Source organism: Lissotriton helveticus, chromosome 3_1, assembly GCF_964261635.1.
Source record: "Lissotriton helveticus chromosome 3_1, aLisHel1.1, whole genome shotgun sequence".
Lineage (NCBI taxonomy): Eukaryota > Metazoa > Chordata > Amphibia > Caudata > Salamandridae > Lissotriton > Lissotriton helveticus.
This window is the reverse complement of record NC_136061.1, coordinates 593579392-593604505: the sequence shown is the minus strand read 5'-3', so window position 1 is coordinate 593604505 and position 25114 is coordinate 593579392. Positions and strand designations below refer to the sequence as shown.

Here is a 25114-nt window from a genome sequence, read left to right as displayed (position 1 = left end):
CATTCGGCTCCCACACATTCAACGGGCATCGTCTGGCCTCGGGCAGCAACACCACTCCCGTGACCCTACCCATCACGGCATGCACATTATTCCAGAGTATATGAAGGAAAGTTCCAAGCATCCCACAACCACGCTTACATAACCCGTCTGAGGAATAACCCATTTGAATCAAGTGCGGACCAGTGATATATACACGATGTAGGATTTTGAGCTGAACGAGTCGGAGATGGGCAGGAATCGCAACTTCTTTAGGCGAGGATAATGCAGCTTGCCAATCCTCGTCGACCATCACCGGTCCAAACCTCCCGAAGACGCACAAGCAGATCCACCCGGGTGTTGATCAACTTCTTATATATCAGGGAAATGGTACTGTCGGGGACGTGGCCGTCAAGGACCCTATCTTCAAGGGGGGAGGGCTCGGGGATGACAGTACCCGCAGGGAGAACCGAACTTAAGGCATGGTGAATCTGTGCATATCGGAAGAATTCCCTGTCACTCAATTCATATTCCGTTTTTAGTGCTGCAAAGGTCTTGATTTTGCCCTTGACCCAAAGATCGCCCACGCAGCTAATACCAATCATATCCCATTTTTCAAATCCTTTCGTTTTCCAGAGACATCCCAACCTTTCAGAAGCATACAACGGGGTCGCACGAGTCAATCGATCACTCCATGCCACAGACGCATTCGCAGCATGCCACACGCATACAGCAATCTTGGTAGGTCCAGATAAGTCCTTGCCCGCCGCCTTGGAGTAGAACGCCCTTCTGTAGTCCCCGCCCAGTAGCAAATATTTATCCATCTCGAACGCCGGGTTAGGAGCAGGAGCGTATGTCGCATGATTTTTCGCACTCAGCTGCGAGTCCCAATAGTAACGCCTAATATCCGGCAGTGCTATACCCCCGTCATACCAGGGAAGAGTGAGTCAGTTTTATATTCTGAAAGGCAAAGTTTGCTTATGATCCACTAATTGATAAGTATGAGTTGATGTTATCTTTTCAAGATGGCTGCAACTCTGCAATGAGGTACCGTAGGCAGAGAAGACAATCACAAGCGTGGCAGGATGCCGGGAGCAGGGTGAGGTACGTGTCGCCAGCAGGGAGAGGAGGGGGGCTGCGAGATTCACTTGCAGGAGCGATAATTGCTGCGGCACTCGCTCCCGCAAGTGAATCTCCTGACATGCACACGTTGCCATTGAAGGCAATGGAACGCGTGCACGTGCTTGGCTGAAAAGCCAAAGCAATCCCAAAAGGTCTTTTTGCCTTCGCAGCACATGCACGCTGCATAGGCAAGACCTAAAAAGGTCTTATCACTGAAGGTGGGGGGGAGGGGGTCCGCGGTAAGCAGCAGTTAAGGGGTTTATCTGATGTTGCTATTTACTGTGTTCATTTTTTTACAGAAAATTATTAATACATCTCAAAAGAAGTCACAATGTTGATATAGGCTATCATATTTGAGGTGGTCGCCAAATGTTGAGATTGTGCAGCTGCTCTTTCTTGATCGTTAATCAGTAATTTATTTTGTTCACAGTAAGCCTACTCCAGAATGGATGTGGTACAAAGACAGAGCTAGAATTGGTAGCCGCTGGAGCTGGCTGCAGGCCCAGATCTCTCAGCTAGAATGCAAAATACAGCGCCTCGCTGACATTTATAGGCAGCTCCGCACATCTAAGGTATTGTTCACTTTCCCAGAAACTGAATACGTTATCGGAAAGTTATTGTTCCTGTCACTTTAAATGATGCTGCATGTTAATTTGCAAAATAGGAAAATATTAAATTTTTTAGTAGGAAACAGTGGTCCTGTGCATGTATTCGAGCACCCAATAAGTTGTGAACATTTCCGAAAACAAAAAGTAGAGATAATGGAACATGTGATTCTGGTGGTGCACAGGTATCTGTAGAGGTATATCAGTGAACTTGCCATGGAATCCATCCTCTACTGTATGATTTGGAGATTTAGGCAAAGAAAGTTGTTTCAATCTCCACTGTGCAACAAAGCTCCTTTTTAATTTCCAAAAGTGCAGACCTTTCACCTGTAGTTTTCGATACGCAGTTGTTAAAGATATGAGATTATGTTAAAGTCCCCAGTGAAGTGGTGATGTGATTTTTCCTACAGTATGAATCAAAACCCTTACAGTAGAATTTATGCAGCGTGAGAAAAGTGAATTTCTCTTTGCCGTTTAAATGTTTAATTTGGCATATTTTGGTTCTCAAAGCAGCAAAAATGTTACACTTGATGACAAATTAAGCTTGATTTTTCAAGACATGAAGCATCAGACATAGTAATACATTCAATCATTGCCCCCCGCCTATAGCCGTGGGATAACTGCTTCCTTGTACAGAGTTTATCGTCTCTTCAGCTGCATGTTCAAGTATTACCATGATGCTCATACTACATATTTCCAACAACAACCCTGAACTAAACACTCCGCCTCCCTCCCTTTTCTCATTAATCTATTCCCGTGTACAGACATTGTAATGCTGCTTCCACTGATGGGCAGAAGATATGGAAAGTGAGAAGAAAACTAATAATACATTTTAAAAAGGAAACAAAAGTATAGAAACTGGGCCTAAACAGGGGACCTGGGCGATCTGGGGATGCGAGCATAGCTCTGGAGTGGGTTCTAGTGGGAAGGGTGGCACTACTTAGAGCTGGAAAAGGTGCAGTGCTCTGATTCTCGATGGGCAGGTGGTCAGCTGAAGACCTCTAGATAAGTAGCTGACCAAGGGACCCCAGGCATATTCACTTTTTTTTAAATGTGGCCCTTAAAGATGTCACTCATACGTTCCATACTGGTTGCTTGCCACAAACGTGCATGCCATTGTGTCATGGCCGGCCGCTCTCTTCCTAGCAGCGGCAATTGCCGTTTTACCCTCCCAGGGAGAGCCACATAATGGCTTAGTCACCTATCATTTGGTATTTCAAGCAAGGGTTGCGAAGGCCCAAGAAGGTAAAATCAGGGGTGTCTGGAATAGGATACCCTAGTATCTCCTTAATTTGGGCTAGGACATCTGTCCAGAAGGCCCGGATTGTTGTACAGTCCTACCATATGTGGCAAAAATCTTCCAAAAAGCCACACCCTCTCCAGCATAGATCTGATGTGTTAGGAAATACCTTATTTAATTTGGTAGGGTATAAGTACCAGTCATAGAGTATCTTATAGTGGGCTTCACATTGCCCTAGGGAGTGATTGTCGCCTAATGTCTTTCCATAAAGCCTTCCATTGTGCACCTGTAATATCATGGCCTAGTGTGCATTCCCAGAATTTGAGGTGACGTGGGTGCATCAAGGGTAGTGTGTGCAACAGGAGAGACTAGAGGAAGGAAATGGCCCCTTTTACGGACCTAGCTCCCTTCACGTAGTGGGTGAATGGCGAGAAGAACGTCATCAATTCCGTCTGTCGCAGCCACATCATCCCAAGTTTTAAGGGTGGTTCTAGTGGGGGAGCTTATGTAAGCATTAACGGGTCTGTCTGCCTTCGGTTTCCACAGTACATCCCATATCACCCTTCACCCTTCCTGTGATCTCCCGGTCTATATGTAGCCAATGTTTATCACACATATGTTGGGACCATTCTACTATTATTCAAAGTTGTACCACCTTATAGGAGAGTGTCAGGTCAGGCAGTACCAGTCCCCCTTCATCTGAGGGCTTTTATTTAACCAAATACATTTCTTGAGAAGTGTGTGGACTCCCTTTAAATACTCTTACTTCGAGGTGTGGCCAAGATGGCGGCGAGCTAAGCCGTGTTTTGTCTTCGCTCCTCCACCCGCCGATTTCCAGCACCGGCCTTTGGCCCTAATAGCACATGGATCAGTCATCGAGCTTCCTGGGGCACACAAGGGCATCAGACGATCTACTGGATGCCCGCGGGGGTCTCTGTGGCCGCCAGCCCGGGCCTGCCCTGGACCCCATGAGTGGCACTGGAGAGGAGCGGCGCGCGGCGTGGTGACGCTGTGGCCTTGTTCGTGAGCGGCTTGGACGGGCGGCTTTCCTGACGGCGCTGCGGAGGAGTTGACGTTTCTGAGGCTTTGATCTGCAGGGGCGACTGCCGGAGCATGTTGAGGAGCCTGACTGCCGTGCCCCCTCCGAGAGCGCTGCCGGAGGAGAGACGACGCCATTGGGGGCCGGCGGATCTCCGTCAGTATTGGACCGCCGGAACCCGAGAGGGGAGCCCTGGGAGTCACCTCCTCCCTGCCGGACTCACTAAATTCACCGCTGGGGGACCCTTCTAGATCTCTGCTGTGCTGTCTCTAGCCGCTCAACCACAAAAGGCACAATCTACCTGACTGTTGGCTGAATCTTGATCCGCTGTGCCCGGAGAGGGCAGACTGCCCCAACACTGGCAGCCATCTTTACGACCAGTCTGTCTCGCCTGCTTGGCTCTGACAACGTCCTCTGCTTGGGCGACGCGTCCTTGGGCGACAGCGATATCGACGCTTGTTTGGGCGGCCGATCGGGGGGCATTTTGCTCTCCGTCCCTGTGGCCCACATCAGCGGTCTCCCCAGGTGCGCTGGGCTTCCCCAGGGCGGTTCCTGGACTGGCTTAGGCCTCTCGACTGGCTGCCTCCATGACCTTGGTGCACCTGAGGTCAGTTCCTGCTGCTGGCTCCTGGGATTCCCCCCTGCACAGGACTCCTTGGTGTGTGCGGCCCTGTCCGGGGTCGACGCTGCAGGCCCGTAGCCTGGACTTGTTTGAACGTAGCCACCCTCCTCGAACATCCGGCCCCCCTGTTTATACGCTACGCCACTGCCTAGCTACACTCGTATGGATACAGGTCTCCCTTGTGAGATCCTCTAACAATCATCCCTGGGCATTTCTGGAACCGACGGGCCAACCCTACTATCAGCCCCCGGGACAGTTCACTGAAGGGTTGTGCCTTCTCATTGATGCCCCGGTCCCGACGCTATTTTGACCTTGCTCCACCTCTCCGGGGTGACCACAGCTGGAGGGGAGTGGACCCTGGCCAAGACGCATCCAGGGGTCGGAAGGACAAGTCTGCCCCTAGGGAGAAATACGTATTGAAGGACTTGTTTGCCAAGGCACAAAGTGGGGGGTTTGGTGACTCGGAACACTTGATCCCATCATCGCAGATGGCGACCTTGTCGGATGCTCCTGTGACACAGGGCTTCTTGGAGTCCCTATTTGCCACCCTGCGCGAGGACCTCTAAACTGTCAAGCATGACTTAACCGTGGAACTCAGAGACATCCGCAAGGATGTAGATGGCATAGGGGAGAGGGTGGCGACCCTGGAAGAACAAAGTGACTCTCGGGACACTGAGATGGCGGGTTTACAACAGGAGGTCCTCCATTTCACGAGCAACAGGTGGACATGCAGTCTCATTTGGAAAACTGTTCCCGGCGCCATAACATCAAGCGCCCTTACTGTGGTCCCCCGACTGGTGGCCCCTTGACTTGGGACCAGTACCCACCCCTAAACTAACAGTAAAAAATCTGGGGGTGAAGCTGGATCGGGATCTTACCTTGAAGGAACATGTGAATGCAGTCGCTGGGGCATGCTTTCACACCATCGGTCTGTTAAGAAGAGTCTTCCCCTACCTTTCTGACAACTACAGAAAGACCCTAGTGCAGACCATGGTGATAAGCAAAATTGACTACTGCAACGGACTCCTTATTCAAGCTAATGAGAGTGCTATTAATCGCCTCCAAGTAGTCCAAAACACAGCAGCAAGACTGGTCCTGAACGCCCCCCCCAGAACCCCTTCCAAACCCTTGCTGCGTGAACTGCATTGGCTGCCAATACGACAACGCACCAAGTTTAAGATCTGTTGCATTGTCCACAAGTGCTTGTTCGGGAAAGGCCCTGACTATCTGTCCCAAAAGCTACCTTTCTATAAACCTGACAGAGCCTTACGGTCAAGCAACCAATTGCTACTTAAAACCCCTCTTGTCAAAAAAACCAGACAAGGGGGCAGAGCCTTTTCTCTGGTAGGGCCCAAGCTCTGGAATAATCTTCCAACTGACCTCAGACAAACCCATAATCACTCCTCTTTCAGGAAGAAACTAAAAACCGTCTTATTCCAGGAAGAATAAAAATTTCCAAACATCAGTTTACAACCTTCTCTGTTCTATAGCAGCTATTCCATCCTGCGAGCAAAGCGCGGAGATACCTCGTAAGGGGTCGATTCTTGCGCTATACAAGAACATAAAATAAAAAATAAAATATGAGGGGTGGGCACTAATGAAGAAGCCGGGAACATATTTGCTTACGTCCGTGAACTGTTCAATCGCATTCTGGGTAATCCCCTGGACACTCCACTGAAATTGAATCGTGCTCGCAGGGTGGGCCCACCCAGGGCAGCAACAACACCCCCCGCGGACATAGTGGTCTGCATCCAAGATTTCCATACTAAAGAAGAGATCCTGCGCAAGGCGCGCTCCCTGCAACAAATTTATTTCCGCAACCAAAAGCCTTCCCTGTACCAGGACCTTGCAGCAATTACCCTCCAGAAGTGCAGATCCTTCTGGCCCATTACAGAAGTCCTCAGACAGCACCACATCCCTTACTCCTGGGGGCACCCTTTCCGCCTAGTGTCCCAGCACAATAGTAAATTATTCCAGCTCCGCTCTCTGCTGGAAGCTAGCAAGCTCCTCAGGATCACCCTCCCGGAAGACGCGGATGAGGGGCTTGTTCAGACCAAGGTTCCCAAGATGGAAGACCTCAGTGGAGGCAGCAGAGGCACGTCAAAAGGCCCGCGGACCAGATCCCGCAGTGATTAAGATGGAGCAGCAGGCGGCTCTGGAAGCATATCCGGGGGCATTGGCCAAAGCATTGACTGACTGAGTACTCCTGGTTATATGGCCGTATCCTTTCTTTATTATGCTTGGGTGGAGGAGGGAGGAGAGAAGAGTTGACTTTGGTCACGCGATCGACCAATGGACTTCTTCTCTGTTCATCCCTTGGGTGACGGACAATGTTTGAATTTTGAACAATTTTCAGCGCCGGTTGCGCTTATTGGGGTTTTTTCTTTTTTATTCCTTTACCTTTTTGGTCAGGGTTCCTTCTTTCTCCTGGCCTTCCTCCGCCCTCTTTCCCCTTTTCCTAGCCTGGGGCTTTACGTGGCTTATGGGACACTTTCCCCTCCTAACCACTAGGTTGCTGTTTCATGAGAAATGCATGTGGCTGTACGAGCGTCCTACTTCTATGAGGACTCACTTGTGGTGGCGTACACCCCCCCTTCCTGGTTTGAATGCCACCTCCCTCCATTAGAATCCTCACTCTCAACATGAGGGGCCTTAACAACCAGATTAAACGGAAGGCACTCCTTTCTTATCTTGAGGGTACGGGTCGGATATCTGTCTTCTTCAGGAAACTCATCTTCTTGCCAAAGACAGTCACAGACTTCGGTTCCATTCTTTTCCAATCCAATTTTACTCTCTGGACCTGCAAAGAGGGCTGGAGTAGCCATCTTTGTTTCGAAAAACTTTCAGGGACGTGTGGCGCAAAAGCTGGCTGAAATACGAGGCAGGCTCCTCACATAACAATTCATTGTAGGGGGACGCACATTCACGGTAGGCTCCATTTATGCACCCAATGACGGCCAGGAACGCTTCTTAGGTGAAGCACTGATGGAAGCGATCGCCACCCAGGACCGTCAGATACTGATGGGGGGGACCTCAACTTAGTGTTTGATAATGTCAAGGACCGGTCTGCACAATGCACTAGCCAAGTCGGATCCCTTTCTCCGACCGGACATACCAACTTACATGACCTTTGCCTCACGGACCTCTGGCGACATTTCCATCCGGACACGAGAGACTTTTCCTTTTATTCCAATGCACACAAAATATACCCCAGACTAGATTATTTTCTGGGTACCAAATCCATCCTGGATATTGCACTCTCAGCTGACATACTAGCAACGACTCTTTCCCACCAATCCCATGTGGTACTCACCTAGCCTTCCCACAGACACATCCCCCGGCAAGTCACTGGTGCTTTAGAGACGCACTGCTACACCGCCACAATACGGTCACAAACATACAGCAGACGATAAACGATTATTTGCTACATAACGATAACTCAGACACTGTCCTCTCCACTAGATGGGCGGCCCTCAAAGCGGTCATAGGAGGCAAAGTGATTGCCATATCTACGGCTGACAATAGAGAGCGCCAGAGAAAGAGAGAAGAATTGACACTTCGGGTGCAGAAGTTGGAGCTGATGCACCAACGCAACGGGGCCCTGCGGGCATGGAAACAGGTTAAAGCAGCCAGAGTGCAATTGAGGGCCCTGGATAGGGACAGGGCAGAATACGCGACAATGCGCTTGCGACATTCCATCTATGTAGGAGGGGACAAGTGTGGGCAATTACTCGCACACAAGCTACATGAGGCCCTACAACGGGATGGAGTCCGGGAGGTCAGGGCTCCCTCAGGAGCGCTCTGCACGGATGCCTTGGCCATTACCAAGACATTCCTGGAATTGTACGCGCAGCTATATGCTGAGCTGCCTCTGGAGGCACCGGACATTGACTCTTATCTGCCACAGGCTAGTCTTCCTAGTTTGACGCCTGACCAGGCGGCCCACATCAAGAGAGTGATCAGGGTCGAGGAGGTCATACCCGCCATAGCCTGCTTAAAATTGGGTAAATCGCCTGGCTATACTTCAGCCTTTTATAAGCAATTTTGCACCACGCTGGCCCCCCTCCTCACTCGGCTCTTTAACTCCTTCGCCAAACCGGGCACAATTCCTGCATCCAGGTTAGAGGCAGCAGTAGTCGTTATTCCGAAACCGGGGAAGGATAAAACATCTAATGGGTCCCACTGACCTATTGACTTGAAACTGTACACTGGGATTCTGGCCGCCCGCCTAAGCCCTCATATGCAGGGACTAGTGGACCCTGATCAGGCTGGTTTTGTACCACAGCGCCAGACGAGCAATAACACCAAAAGAGTCGCACACCTGATTGGAAAGGCTTCCCGTATCCCCAGAGAATACATACTGTTGACGGTTGATGCAGAAAAAGCCTTCGACCGTGTCCACTGGCCATATCTAAAGCAGACACTGGCATTCGAGAGAAGATGCCAATGCACATTTTGAATTGTTATTGTTTCCCCAATGATGCAGTTCGAGTGAATGGCCATACCTCAACACCGTTCCCTATCAGTAGGGGCACTAGACAGAGGTGCCCTCTGTCACCCCTGCTCTTTGCACTCTACATGGACCCTTTCGCTCAGAGGGTCCGAGACCATCCCTAGATCACTGGTATTTGCTTTGGCGGGGATACCCATAAGGTAAGCCTTTACGCGGACGACGTGCTGGCCACCTACACACACCCTGTGACTGCCCTGGTAAGCTTCTTAGAAGAACTAGAGACATTCGGGAAGGCCTCCGACTTTAAAATCATTCTTATGAAATCCGTGGTGCTCGGTTTATCTTTACTAAAGGCTGTTGATGGACCGTCAGGTCCGTTATTCGCTGCAATGGTCCGATTAATCGGTTCCTTACCTCAGCATACAGCTGGCTCCGACTCTACAAACTATGAGACAAGTTAATTAATCTGAAAGAAACAGGTTAGTATTAGATTCCTTACCTTTGAATCAGGCCCGGACTGGCCATAGCGGGCACCTGGCAATACCCCGGTGTGCCGCACGGGTGGGGGCTGGTTTTCTTACAGGGCCGCATAGCTGCAAAATCGGCCCTGTACCAAAATCGGCCGAAAACCGACCCGTCAAAAAGCTCGGCGGCACCTCCAACCCCTTCCCCACTTTCCCCCCAGTGAGGAGGGGGGGCCGGCCGAGCACTTTGCCGGGCTGGTTTTGTTTCCCAGTCCGGCCTTGCTTAGAATATCCCCAGGCGTCAGTCTGGATCCGGAAATGTTTGCGTAGCAGTACCCCTGCGCGTCGGTAGGCGTCCTCTGCGGCACCGCGTTCGTCGTCGGCGTTGTTGGCGCCGGGATGACGTCGCCGGAGTACTTAGGCGACGCGCTGACGTCAGTTCTTCTTTCTTCCGCGCCAGCAAGCGCAAGTCCGGAGAAAGTGGTACCCTTTAGTCACTTTTTTACTAAGCTTTTTCGATCCTTTTTGGATCTGTTTCGAGTCGTACGATTCCATCGGTGCCGGTAGGGATGCCCGGGTTCAAGCTCTTTGCCGACTGCAACCGACTGATGTCGATTACTGACCCCCATCACCGGTGCCTACATTGCCTGGGGCCCGACCACTATGACAAGTTGTGCCCCGACTGTCGGGCCTTGACGTCGAAGGCTAGGCGGGAGCGGTCCCGTAAGCGCCTCGAGCTCTGGCAGTCGGCCCCACGCCGTTCGAGGTCCCGGTCCGGAAGGAGGTCAAGGGACTGGTCGCGGGGCCAGAGTCATCACAGCTCGGCGAGTCGACACCACTCGTCGGGCTCCAAGTCCTCAGGTAAAAGGCACAAGAAGTCGAGAAGGCGTCATCGCTCTTCTGACTCCCCCCGGCGCTCGCGAGCCGCCGCCGGGGCTTTGGGTGACACCGCCCTCACGGCTACGCCGGAGCTGCAGGCGTCGCGGCCTGCTCCATACCCGCCGGTCCCTGGGCAGAACGCGACGCCGGAGGAGATCGATGCCTTCCTCATGGCTATGAGGTCGCTCTCTTCTCCGTCGGGTTCCGCGGCACCTTCGGACTCCGTGGCCCCGGCGCCGTCGGCGACTTCAGTCCTGGCACCGCATGGCCCCACTGGATCTGGTTCCGGATCCGGTTCACCGCTGGTCGACCTAACGACCCCGCCGGCGTCGACCCCTAGGGTGTCGCCCCCGGCACCGTCCCCGCACGGCGCCGTCCCTGGTCCACCCCTCGGTCCGGATCCGGCGTCGGAGCGGCGTCGCTCAACGCCGCATTCGGCGCCGGCCAAAGAGGAATTCTTCGAGGATCTGGGGTCATCCTTTACCCCTGAATACCAGGTGATGGACGAGGAGGGAGGCTGGGAGGGGTCTGAGGACCCTCTGGCACGTGAGTGCCAGTCATTTCAGGACTGGACATAGGAACTAGGTGAAGCCAGTGGCCTGGATACCTCCCCAGACACTGGTTTTGTCTCCCCTCCTACTGTGGCTACGGAGGAGGGGGCTAATTATAGTGTGGTGCTGACGAGGGCGGCCAAGGCCTTGGCTCTTGAGCTCCCCGTTGCAGAAGTGAGGTCTAACAGCCTGTATTGCTTTGCCCACTTGCGTAATCTGAACTTACGAACACCACTTACTCACATAGAAACTCCAACATTCCACTGGAGGTAAAAATGAGCTTTATTAATATTGTAGGCAAAGGCAATAAGTCACTGAAGCTCATAAATTCTTAGGCACCGAGTGAAAGGCAATTGACAATGAATACACCACACTATATACATAAATATGAAACTGTGAATACAGGTATATAAACAGTTAATGTACAAAGCACCTCACCAGATTCATTTGCAGCACCGGAGACTTCAACATCCCTAGGCCAAGCACTGAACACCAAGTCGGGAACCCGTAGACCGGGGCTCAGGGAATAATCTCTTCGGGCACCAAAGTTGTCCCGCGAGTGCGTCCACTCCAAGACTGAGTTCCTGAGCTCCACCCCACAGACACCGCTTTTTATAGTTTAAATCAATATGTTCGAGAAGCCTCTAGCAGGCGCTCTCGCCCATCGATTTGCAGGTGCTGGCCCCATCTCTGTATCAGACCCACCCAGATAGACGTGGCCAGATTCTGTTTGGGCTGTGCCGAGGCAAGACATTCCTTTCCCAATCTCCGGCCTTGGAGAATTGCACGGCCATACTCCCTCTGTCCTAGCGATAAGTATGGAATGCATGAAAACACTCTTAAAGTACAACATAACCTCACGAGGCATCCTCACGAGATGCCTCGCACCTGCTTGTACTGGTTTACGTGAAAAACATGTTTGTTACTGCTGAAGTGTAACTCCCGGTCAAGGCAGCACAAAATGGAAGTGCGATGCAACAAAATGGAAGATCAGAGCATTGCATGGAATCGAGGTCAACATGTGATTTAGCACGTGTAAAATGGCAAATGCAGTACATTCCACTGGCCTAAATACCATGGATCTGGGCCTAAAAAGGGAGACAAGATTAGTAATACATTTAATGCAACAACATAATGAAATAAAAATGCAAATAATGACTATAATAACACCCAAGATATACCGTAGCTGTCCAAAATTAGGCAGCCATCCAAACAACCAATCCCACCATCCTTGGTCAACGTCTTGGGTAACCCCTTTCACTAAATCTTTTAAAGCATTAATATGTGCATGTATGGATGTAGAATGATCAGATAAATTGAAACAACAGAGCCCATCAAAGTCCTCGCAACCGTGGTTATGTTTTAGCAGCAAATAGTCTACAGCTGCCCTATTTTGCAAAACAGCTTTTCTTGTTCCTTGAACATTTAATAATAGTTCAGCTAAAGCGGCAGAAGTGTGATTGAGATTCTTCACAATTAAACAGGCAAGCTTAGCAATTGTTCTGGCATTATAAACGGACAGTCCTGGCACTCCTACAATGGACAGAGCCAAACTAGTATATTCTGTTCTGGAAAGCAAATCAATATCAGAGTCACAATCCTCAGGTAATTGAATAGCGACTCTAGAAGAGCGAATACGTGTAACAGAATGCATGGGAAAAAGCATAAGACTTAATCGTGATAAGGCACAAGGTCCTCCAGTTATGTTAGCTGGTATATAAGTGTATGAAATATTGCCACACAAGAACAACCATCCTTTAGGTAATTTCACATGGTTAACATGGCTAGCGGCTAATACGGTGTGATTACAAATCATATAATTGGTAACATTACTTCAAAAACTGTCATGTCGTGACTGACATAATATTTGTTGATCAGGGGTCAATTGTTTGCTTTTCTCTAGTTTTAATTGGCCACACTTGCCAATCTTGGTAGGGTCACAAGTTAATGGATAGCAAACGTCTCCAGTAGAGATATTGTAGGTACCAATACTTGTCATGTTCCTCCAGAGGCTATTTGTAACCTCCGGGCAACAGCGACAGTACTCATAAAGACTCAGATGTGTTCGAACATCACTTTCCTCCGCTATCCCATCAAAGTTAGTTTGGTTGAAGATGTGTAGGAGCACATGTGCAGGGGTAGGTACGGCGACAAGACAGGTGGATATTATATCAGCTGTACTCTGAAGATTTCTCATACAGTAGTGGGAAGTGTTCAGCACATTCCCGGCCAAGTAGGTCCAGATGTTATCCGGTTGCTGCAACAATGCTGTCATCCGACTTGGGCGGTTGATCCCCTTCGGTATCCCCGGGCCCTCCCGGACCCCTCCGGACACGCCCAAACACCGACCACACAGCGCAAGCATCGCAGCGGCAAGCCATACTGTGATCTAGAAATAGAAAATAAACTGGTATAATCACTCTTGCAAATAACATTTTTCAGCAGGTACATTTTCCCACTTTTCCTGCCACAACTCCTTTCCCCAAACCTCCCTATTGTGAATCATTCAATTGTGAGCATGCCATGTGGGAAGCCAAGTGGCTAACCTATTGGCGGTAGACCATGAATCAGTGTAAATGTGACATATACCAGGGAGCTCTTGCTATAATGCCTGGTAAACAGCATACAATTCTGCAAACTGACTACTTCTTCCCTCTCCAGTAGTTGACAACAACTTTTTGGTCACCGGATTATATGACACTGCCTTCCAATGTCTCTTGGTCCCCACATATCTGGCTGAGCCATCTGTAAACCACACATGCTTTTTGTCCTCTGCGGACAACTCTGAAAAAGGCCCACCCCATTTCACCGTGGACTCTCGCACTTTAGGTACATCTTGCACCATTTCTGCATCTGCTACAGGAGTCTGTGCCACTTGCTCATGCAGCACGGCGGTACCCTTAGGACCAACTCGTGCTCTATCTTGTATGTACCACTTCCACTTTATGACGCTAGCCTCCTGTGCATGCCCAATCCTGTGTGTCTTGGGTGAGCTCATCACCCATTGCATGATAGGTATCTCAGGTCTCAAAAACACATTGTGCCCTAGGGTCAACTGCTCGGTATCCACCAGAGCCCAATAACATGCCAACAACTGCTTCTCAAAAGGAGTGTACCGCTCTCCAGCATCAGGTAATTTCTTTGTCCAAAACCCTAGGGGCACTTTATGTCTCCCCTGCTTTTGCCACAGACTCCAAGTGCCATACTGATCCTGGACAGTTACATTTAAATCAATGCTTCCCTCTCGTATGGGCCATAAATCCAAGGCACGCTGTATAGCCTCCTTCGCTGACTCAAACTACTGTTGCTGTGCCTCCCCCCACTCAAACTCATGCTTCTTCCGCGTTACCTTGTACAGAGGGGCCAAAATCTGACTCAAATGGGGAATGTGCTGTCTCCAAAAACCAAACAATCCAATGAAACGTTGCGCTTCCTTCCTGTTTTTTGGCACTGCAAACTCTTTGATCTTTTGCCTCACTTGTGGCAGCACTTCCCTGTGTCCCTGATGCCACTGAATGCCTAAATACTTCACACTCTGAGAGGGTCCCTGCACCTTCTCGGGGTTAATCACCCACCCTTTGCTTTGCAAGTGCTCTACCACTCGTTCTAGTTGAGCCTGCACCTGTTCTTGAGTCTCTCCTTGAATCAACACATCATCGATGTAATGACAAAGTTGTACTCCAGAAATGATTGACACCTCGTCCAAATGCTCTGCCACCAGCCGGTGACAGATCGTGGGACTATGTAAATACCCCATAGGTAGACATTGAAACGAGTATTGCCTACCATTCCATGAGAACGCGAATTGTTCCTGGCACTCAGGGGCAATTGGAATTGTGAAAAAAGCATTGACAATATCAAGTGCCGCATACCATGTCCCATTGTGTTTCTGAATTTTCTCAATCAAGGTGATGGTATCTGGGACCGCGGCTGTCAACGGGGGCGTATGCTTATTAAGCTCGCGGTAATCAACTGTCATGCGCCAGCTTCCATCAGGTTTGCGCAAGGGCCACACGGGGTTATTCCACGCCGTGGTAATCGGTCTCACCACCCCCGCCTCTACCAAGTCCCGAATGGTTGCGGTAATCTCATCATGTCCCCCTGGAATCCTGTACTGCTTTATATGAACCACCTTTGTTGCTTGGGGCACCTTCACTGGGGGAATTTTCAAGCGCCCCACCCTCACAGCAGCTACCGAGAAGTACTGCTTTGACCCAAACTGATAGCATCCATCAAAACAGTGTATGCTCTCTTGGGAAGTCTGCCTATTTTCATCTGAATTACCGTTTGCACTGTGTCTCCTGTCCTCCCAAACCTGTGATAGTAAAATACTGTCCTTTAAATTTTCGTGGATTGCCATGTATCAATGTGGCCTCCGCTCCCGTGTCTACCAAAGCCCGCACCTCCTGAACATTTCTATTTTTCCAATAGATCTCAACCCTCACATGTGGTCTATTATCTTTGTGAGCCCATCCCTGCACCGGAGCTTGGCCAATTTCCTAATCTAATTTTCGCCTGCGCAGCTCTGCATCTGCCCGGTGCAGGTCCCGGCGCAGATCTGAATACAATGTTGGGTAACCCTCAGGGAACAACTCCTCCTCTTCCCGGTCCCCATCTGAATCTGTGCAATCTCGGTCCCAACCTTTCTCTTTTGTCACTCTCACATGAGATTCCCTCTCTCTCTCTCCTGACCCGCTTTTTCAGGCTTCTCCTCAGGCTCTGCATCCCTGCGACTCACTTTCATGTTATCTTTTCTGTTTACATGCCTACTCCCCTCCTTCTTATCCAGTCCTCGCTTACGGTACATCTCCCACATCCTTTTGGTCTCAATACCATCAATCTCACTCCTTGACACCCCATCCTTTAACAGCGCTAAGAACATATCACGTCTGGTCACTCTGTTGTTATCAGTACGGGACTCTGAGCGCGAAGCCCTGTCTGGCTTGGCCTATTCCCCAAGCTCTCCCAGTTCACGGACTGCCTCGACTACTTCTCCTATGGTATTGCCAGTTTGATTAATTAACAAAGTCATTACCACGGCTTTGTATGTAGGGGGCGCCAAACGAATGATTTTGTTCCGCATTGACACAGTCATTAACTGACCCATTAAATTATGCGCCTCACCTACAAGAACAGCCAGCTTCATCCCTTCCTCCTTAATTCTCTGCGAAGCATCTCTTAGGGTAAACTATGGTTTTTCATTCCCAAGCCAGTCAGAATCGGTGGGGTACTTGTGACCACACCCCCGCGCAGCTAGCTGCAACAGGGTAGTTTGGTCATCACCATGGAAGGTCCGAAAATATCCCTGCACAGTGGGATCAGTACTGAGAGTACAAAATTTGGCAGCGTCCCCCTCATCTAACATGACCCCAGAAGCGCCATGATCATAGAGGCGCACCATCCAAGCTAATAGCGTCTCACCGGGCTTCTGTCTAAACCTCGCTAAAATATCACTTATTTCTTGCTGTGTAAAATCCTCCAAACTATTCAACATGACTCCATCCGGTTTCCCTGGAGCAATTTGAAGTTTCCGTCTTGGAATGGGCTGTGCTTCCACTCTCGTAGCATTTTTTCCCTGCTCGTCTCTTCCCTCCTCTTGCAAGGGCAGCTCTCCTTCTGAGGAGAATTCTGACGATTCCCAGATGTTGGAGTCCCAATGTGAAGAGTCAAAATCTAAGCCTGCTTCGGCAATCGCTAAATGAACCTTCCGTTTACTCACTCGGCCTCTCCTCTTCCTATATCTGAATTCAGCAACACGAACTGCAGCCCGCTCTGCTATCGTCTGATATGTTTCTAACTTATCTTGTAATAACTTATTCTGACAGGATAGCATCGTAGAAATATTCTTAGCTTCAACAAGTTGTTTTTCTAAGCCCAACTGTTCCCGCTGCAGAGATAAACATTTGTCAAAAACTTGGCGGTAGGCTTGCAATAAAACCCAACCTCTGCGCCCCACTGTACATAACTCTTTACTTTTCTCCACAGGAACCTTCTGTAAACAATTTAAAACATCTTCTGGCGTTGCTTCGCCCAGATAGTCAAACCAGCTCTCACTTAATCCTGAGCTTTTAGAATACTCACGCGCCAGCGCGGAGTACGGCGTCGCCTCCCATCCAGGAATTTGCATGGGGGCTAAAGGGATTTCACTCGGTGCCAAAGAACCAGAACCACCTTTCGTCTTTTTAAACATGTTCCTCCCCGATTAATTTACGTATCCTGCCACCCGACTACGCCAAAATGTATTGCTTTGCCCACTTGCGTAATCTGAACTTACGCACACCACTTACTCACATAGAAACTCCAACACTCCACTGGAGGTAAAAATGAGCTTTATTAATATTGTAGGCAAAGGCAATAAGTCACTGAAGCTCATAAATTCTTAGGCACCGAGTGAAAGGCAATAGACAATGAATACACCACACTATATACATAAATATGAAACTGTGAATACAGGTATATAAACAGTTAATGTACAAAGCACCTCACCAGATTCATTTGCAGCACCGGAGACTTCAACATCCCTAGGCCAAGCACTGAACACCAAGTCGGGAACCCATAGACCGGGGCTCAGGGAGTAATCTCTTCGGGCACCAAAGTTGTCCCGCGAGTGCGTCCACTCCAAGACTGAGTTCCTGAGCTCCACCCCACAGACACCGCTTTTTATAGTTTAAATCAATATGTTCGAGAAGCCTCTAGCAGGCGCTCTCGCCCATCGATTTGCAGGTGCTGGCCCCATCTCTGCATCAGACCCACCCAGACAGACCTGGCCAGATTCTGTTTGGGCTGTGCCGAGGCAAGACATTCCTTTCCCAATCTCCGGCCTTCGAGACTTGAACGGCCATCCTCCCTCTGTCCGAGCGATAAGTATGGAATGCATGAAAACACTCTGAAGGTACAGCATAACCTCACGAGGCATCCTCATGAGATGCCTCGCACCTGCTTGTACTGGTTTACGTGAAAAACATGTTTGTTACTGCTGAAGTGTAACTCCCGGTCAAGCAGCACAAAATGGAAGTGCGATGCAACAAAATGGAAGATCAGAGCATTGCATGGAATCGAGGTCAACATGTGATTTAGCACGTGTAAAATGGCAAATGCAGTACACAGCCTCACAGAGGTCCTTAAACCGCAGGTAAGCTCCCTAGAGCCTCTACTGCCACTTAATGAGGCTCTCACGAACATCATGTTGGGTACTTGGTCCAGGCCCGCTACAGGTGCCCCTGTAGATAGGAACGTCGCTAGGCGCCACCGCCCTGCTCAGGGCGACCCTAGTTTCTTGTCAACCCACCCCACCCCTGAGAGCCTGGTTATCCATTCCTCTACTTCCCAATCCGCATTCCCGACTGCACCTCCAGATCGGGAATCCAAGAGGTATGAGCAATTCGGCAAGAAGATGTTTTCCTACCTTAGTTTGGGGTTGCGGTCGGTCAACACCGCGTGCCTCTTGGGCCGTTACACCCACTCCCTGTGGGATACGGTTGCGGCCGTGCTGCCTGAGTGCCCGGCGGGAGCCCGGATGAAGCTCGCTCAAGCCCTCGCGGAGGGACGAGACGCAGCGCGGTATTCCATACGATGTGGACTGGATACCACGGACTCGCTGGGGAGAGCGATTTCCATGTCTGTGGCGGTTCGCCGCCATGCCTGGCTGTGGTCCGCCAACTTCTCGGCCGATGTCCAGAACACACTTATGGCCATGCCGTTGATGGCAGCCACCTCTTCGGTGGCAAGGCAGATAGTGCGCTGGAACGCTTTAAGGACTCTAGGGCTACGGCCAAGTCCTTGGGCCTGTCAGCCCCGCGCCAGCAATCTTCTGCCTAGCGCTCCTTTCGTGGCCACGGGAGGGGCGCCCCCACATGTCCTGCCAGCCACAGGCTGCAGACTGCCATTCAGTGCGGCGGCGGACGTGGTTACTGTCGCGGAGGTAACAGGGGACAACGGCGCTGTCAGTCCACATCTACCCCCGCAGCATCCGCCTCAAAGCCTTCCTAGTCCGAGCTTTCTGGTCCATTTGACACCAGTGGGGGGCAGAGTTTGCCATCACCTCCTCCACTGGCGCACCATCACATCGGACAGGTGGGTGCTGAAAATCATCCGAAGGGGCTACTTCCTCCCCTTCGAGACGACCCCTCCAGCCATGCCACTGCAGCACCACCGCGTGCCGGGGGATCACTTGCAACTTCTGCAAGAGGAAGTTATGGCCCTCTTGGCCAAGGGAGCCATCGAGTGCGTTCCTGGGCCAGAAGTAGGGTGTGGTTGTTACTCCCACTACTTTCTGGTTCCCAAGAAGGGCAAAGGGGGCCTACGCCGTATCTTGGACCTGCGGAACGTCAACGGCTTCCTCTGGAGAAAGAAGTTCAAGATGCTGACTTTGGCTCAGGTCTTAGCTGCCCTAGACCCGGGAGACTGGATGGTAGCGTTGGACTTACAGGACGCATATTTCCACATCCCCGTCCTGCCGGCCCACCGGCGCTACCTGCGGTTCACGGTAGGCCACGAGCACGTGCTCCCCTTCGGCCTTACCAGCGCCCCACGGGTGTTCACGAAAGTGTTGGTGGTGGTCGCAGCTCATCTGCGCAGGTTAGGGCTTTCAGTCTTCCCCTACCTCGACGACTGGTTGTTGAAGGCGGGCTCGCCCCAGACAGTCGTCAGCCACCTCCAGACTACGGCCGACCTCCTGCACCTGCTAGGGTTGCCCCAGTATTGGAACTTTCATAGATTCCCATGCTTTGTATCATTCCCCGTCGTCGGACTGGGAGTCTCGGTAATAAAAAATATCATAGTAGTAGGTACAAAAGAGAAAGAAAGGCCTAGGCCTCATTCCCTTTTGTAACATATCAGCCTCTTTTTGTAAAAGAGACCAAACTCTAGGCGTCAGCCAATCAGAAGAGCCTCACCCTTAGAACCTTCCTGAAGGAACCTCAGAGCCTCAGATTTTCTACCGCACGTTGTGCTAGGGAGTCTCCATTGAGCTCTGCTCTATTTCTACTCTTTTAAACCCATTTCTACAGATATTTCTTCAGGATTTTCTTCAGTTTTCTTCAGGACACTCTTCTTCTTCAATATGTCTGAGGTTGAGAAGAAAAAAGCCCTTTTCAAGCCCTGTTCCACCTGTGGGAAGAAAAGGCTGTTTGTGGAAGACAAACACAAGGATTGCATCTACTGCCTGTATCCAGATCACAGGGCAGAGGAATGTAAGATTTGTCGCACTCTCTCCACCAAGACCTTGAGAGATCGTGCTGGAAGGCTTCTTACATGGTTGCAGAGGCAGAAGGAAAGGAAACATGGAGTTTCCAGTGATGAGGAGGAATCGGCGTCTTGTGCTTCCTCTAAAAGGTCAGTGAAAAGGGGTAGAGGTTCCCCATCTTCCTCTATTGAGCGCCCCTCTAAGGCTTCAAAGAAGACCCCCAGGGAGTCTGATGGCCGGGGTTCAGGAGGTTCCCCCCACCGCAGTGGGTCGGGCAAGGCAGAACTGGTTTCGCCTCCTAAGGGTGAGAAGACAGACCCAGCCTTCAAAAAACCCTCTTCACACTCTTCAGAGAGGAGTTCCAAGTCCTCTATGACGAAGACTTTGTCGACGGTGGCTCCGTCGACGACAAAAATGAAAACCAAGATCCAATTGGTCCCGTCGACGGGCTCGTCGACGGGAACGTCGACGACGAAGGCTTCGTCGTCGGTTAAGAAGACCTCGACGACGGCGGCGGCGACGGGAAGTATGCCGACGACATCGTCGACGACGGCGAAGACATCGTCGACGAAGAAACCATCGTCGTCGACGACAGTGTCGACGACGGCAGTACCGACGACGACGTCGACGGCGGTCATGTCGTCGACGAGTGCTTCGACGACGACAACAATTTCTACATCGACGGCGGGCTCGTCGTCGGTGGCGTCGACGACGACATCTACTGTTCCTATCTCGTCGACGAGGATTTCACCAGCGTCGACGGCCCAACCAACGATACTGGCTGCAGAGAGGAGGGTAACAATCTCTCTCACAAGGATCACGCCTGAAATGACATCCCCAAGGAGGGTGACCTCATTACCCCCAACGACGTTGCTAGACCAGGACTACTCTGAGGGAGACGGTCAGGATAGCTTTGAGTATGCAAATAGCCCATCTCAGCTTCTCATTAAAAGTCAAGAGACGGACTCAGAGGGGGCATATGAACAAGGTGGAGGTGACTACCCACAAACAGCCCACTTAATGGACTGTGAATCACAAGGCATGGTTTCAGTACCGACGTCCTTCCTACATGACCTGCACAAGATGTTGCAAGACTACAAGTCCAAGGCCGAGCGTCCAGCGCCGGGGAGGTCTACTCCATCAACACCAGTGAAGGACCACTCTTCAAGTGTCCCTCAGGCACACCCAGTGCAGACTCCTCCTCAACCACAGCGGCCAGTGCCCCAGACTGCGTCTGGAACAGCGGATGATCCGGATGAGGATCATGATAATGATACGGATGCGTCATCCGGTGATAATCAGGACTCGGATCAGGAAGGGGATGAATACAATGACTACATCATCCCGGATCCAGCTTCGCCCCACCAGGACCTCGGTGACTCTCCTCCGGTTGACATTGGCAGTTTTCACCAACTGATGGAACGTGCAGCCGGCCGATTTAAGTTGGTATTGCCTGCGGAAACCACAGACTGTTTCTTGTATGATTTTAAAGACACTCTCCGCAAGACTACGAGGTCCATTCCAATTGTGGAACATCTATGGAAGGAGGGTTTGAAAACGTTGAAAAACCCAGCGACGGTGGTCCCTGTGCTACCGCGCCTTGATAAAAAGTATAAAGCGCCGGATGATGCACCGGCTGCCCTGACTGGTCATCCCAAACCGGACTCTGTAATCTCCCAAGCGGCGCAAAGGAAGTCACGGAACCCTTCTGCTCCCTTGACAGCACCTCCTGACAAGGATGGACGACGGATGGATAACACAGGCAAGAGATTTTCATCCATTGCTAGCCTTCTGGTTCGCGCCGCCAATGCTTTGGCAATATTGGGGCAATATGATCGCCAGTTATGGTGCGATATAGCTCCCTACTTGGATCAGCTTCCACCGGAAAGCGGGCTGGAAGCCAAGAAAACCTTGCAAGAAGGTGAAGCGGTCTCCATGGAGATAATAGATTGTGCCATGGACATTGCCACAACGTCCTTTAGGGCTTTGGCAGGAGCAGCAGTACTAAGACGCCAAGGATGGCTAAAAGCGACTTGGTTTCGGCCAGAAATCCAAACCAAGGTCCTTGATCTACCTTTTGATGGCGAGGCACTCTTCGGCAAATTGATCGACGAAACGCTGCAAGACATCAAGAAGGACACGGAAACAGCTAGATCGCTGGGAACACTCCAGTACCGCAAAACTCCTTTTAGGGGCACAAGAGGCAGAGGTGGCACCTACCAACAACAGCGCTATTCTTCCAACAGCTCTGGGTACCAGCCGAATCGCCAGTCATACCAACAAAGACAGGGCCAGTCCTCTGGTTATTCACGGCCTTACAACAAAGGCAAGCAAACTGCCCGTGGACGAGACTCGTCCAAACGCCAATAGCGGCCTGCTGGCTCTGCCTACTGCTCCCTCCTCCGAGAGATCATCAGTTGGAGGCAGGGTGTCAAAATTCCTTCTGAACTGGTCCCAAATTACATCGGACCGTTGGGTGCTCAACATCATCAGACGGGGACATACTTTGGAGTTTACGGAAGTCCCTCCACCCAGACCCCCATCAGCCATCCCTTCCAGACATCTGCATCTCCTGCGGCTAGAAGTACAACAAATGCTCCGCAAAGGAGCGATAGAGCCGGTCCCCTCCAATCAACAGGGCCACGGTTTCTATTCCAGGTTCTTCCTGGTGAGGAAAACGCAGGAGAAGTGGCGTCCCATCCTGGACCTCAGGGAGCTAAATGCCTATCTCATCTCCTTATCCTTCAGGATGGTATCCCTACAGGACGTTTTGAAAATGGTCAACCCGGGGGATTATATGGCCACACTCGATCTGGAGGATGCGTACTTCCATATCCCGATTCACCCAGCGCACAGAAGGTTCCTACGCTTCACAGTAGCCAAGAGCCATTTTCAGTTCAGAGTCTTGCCGTTCGGCCTTCGCTCTGCTCCAAGGATTTTTACGAAGGTGCTGGCACCTGTAGCAGCATTTCTGCGCAAACACCACTTCCAGGTCTTCCCTTACCTGGACGATTGGTTACTAAAGGCACCGACCAGAGCATTAGCGCAGGACGCGGTGCAGGCTTGCACCACTCTGTTCCAAAATCTGGGTCTCACTTTGAACATGGAGAAATCCACGCTGCTGCCGTCACGGACAGCGCGGTTCTTGGGAGCGCTGTTGGATTCGCGGCTCTCAAAGGCATTTCCGACTCGAGAAAGGGTACAGAAACTGCAGAGATTAGCAGGAAGCCTTCAAAGAAAAAAGTGTCTTTCTGTACGCAGCTACAAGTCGCTGTTGGGGGTGATGTCATCTTGTATACCCCTGATCCCGCACTGCAGGCTACGGATGCGCCCCCTGCAGGAGCAACTGGACCTCCATTGGCAGCAAGTGCAGGGATCGTTCGACGACACAGTAATGGTCACTCGAGAGATGAAGGAGGCAGTGCTTTGGTGGTCGAATCCACAGAACTTGTGCCAAGGTCTATCCTTCGCAAGCGTTCCATCACCTCACATACTGACGACGGATGCGTCATTGGAGGGATGGGGAGCAGTGATGCAGGACCTGCAGGTCAGCGGCCATTGGTCTCCAAGCGACCAAAAGCTACACATCAACCTGTTGGAGCTGAGAGCGATCAGGCTAGCCCTTCAAGCCTTTCTTCCGCGTCTCCAGGGTTCACAGGTGCTAGTCAGGACGGACAACACCACGGCTATGCATTATGTGAACAAGGAAGGAGGGACGAGGTCACTCCCCTTGTCGCGAGAGGCTCAACAGATTCTGGAATGGACTATTCTTCACGGAATTTCTCTAAAGGCGGAGCACTTACCAGGAGTGCTCAACGAGGGCGCAGACAGGCTGAGCAGGCTCGCCTCAGTCAGTCACGAGTGGGAGCTGAAACAACAAGTGATAGATCTACTCTTTCAAAAATGGGGCACACCAGAGGTGGACCTTTTTGCCACGCCGGCCAACAAAAAGTGCCTAGCCTACGCCAGCAGGTTCCATCACCAAGGCTCATTGGGCAATGCCCTGTCGATAGCCTGGACGGGGAGGTTTCTCTATGCATTTCCACCGATTCCCCTGCTTCCTCGTCACCTCAGGAAGATGAGGACGGAACCATGCAAGCTCATCCTTATAGCCCCGGCATGGCCAAGACAATTCTGGTACACCGAGCTCCATCTGCTATCGCTAGTACCTCCGATAAAGCTGCAGGACGTTCCGGATCTCCTCGCAATGTCCGAAGGACAAGTTTGGCATCCAGACCCGAGATCGTTGCACCTGACTTTATGGCTCCTGACCAGCGAGAATACATGAATGTCCCTCTTTCCAATGAGGTCAAAGACATCCTCTCTCAGGCAAGGGCTCCGTCCACAAACAAAACATACAGACTGAAGTGGAAAAGGTTCTGTATCTGGTGCAAGAAAGAAAAGATTAATCCTTTCACGTCAAAACCTCATCAGCTCCTACCTTACCTACTCTCGCTAGCTAAGTCTAATCTGTCCCATTCTACTATCAAGGTTCATTTAGCGGCGATTTCGAGATTCAGAAGATCTGATTCTGGTCCTTCGTTGTGGTCTGCAAGAATTGTCAAACAATTCCTCAAAGGCCTGTTCAGGGTCTATCCGCCAGTGCGATCTCCTCCTCCAGCATGGCATCTGAACTTAGTCCTGGCTCAACTAATGAAGGGACCTTTTGAGCCGATTCACCGCTCAGACCTAAAATTCTTATCATGGAAGTTAGCTTTGCTCTTGGCCCTCACATCAGCGAGGCGAGTGGGGGAGATGCAAGCCTTAACTATCCAAGAACCGTTTTTGCAGTTCAAAAAGAACACTACCATCTTAAGGACGAACCCAAGGTTCATTCCCAAGGTCCCCACTGACTTTCACCTAAATGAGCCGGTCATTCTAAAGACATTTTTTCCGAACCCAGTCACTCCAGCAGAAAAGACATTGCACACTCTGGATTTGCAACGCTGTCTGAAGTTCTACATGGACCGCACCAAAGA

The 25114-nt window shown here is 50.9% G+C and overlaps 1 protein-coding gene and 1 pseudogene across 7 annotated transcripts in view; one reads left to right on the top strand and one right to left on the bottom strand.

The window, feature by feature from the left end:
• KANSL1L (KAT8 regulatory NSL complex subunit 1 like) overlaps nt 1–25114 on the top strand; it is a 3925143-nt gene that overhangs the window by 623394 nt on the left and 3276635 nt on the right. For all 7 annotated transcript variants that reach the window (XM_078680571.1, XM_078680572.1, XM_078680570.1 and 4 more), the window contains one exon: nt 1529–1670. In XM_078680571.1, the coding sequence (XP_078536697.1) occupies nt 1529–1670 (142 nt within the window). The remainder of the gene's footprint in view (nt 1–1528; nt 1671–25114) is intronic.
• LOC144825294 (uncharacterized) lies at nt 1954–13317 on the bottom strand (annotated as a pseudogene).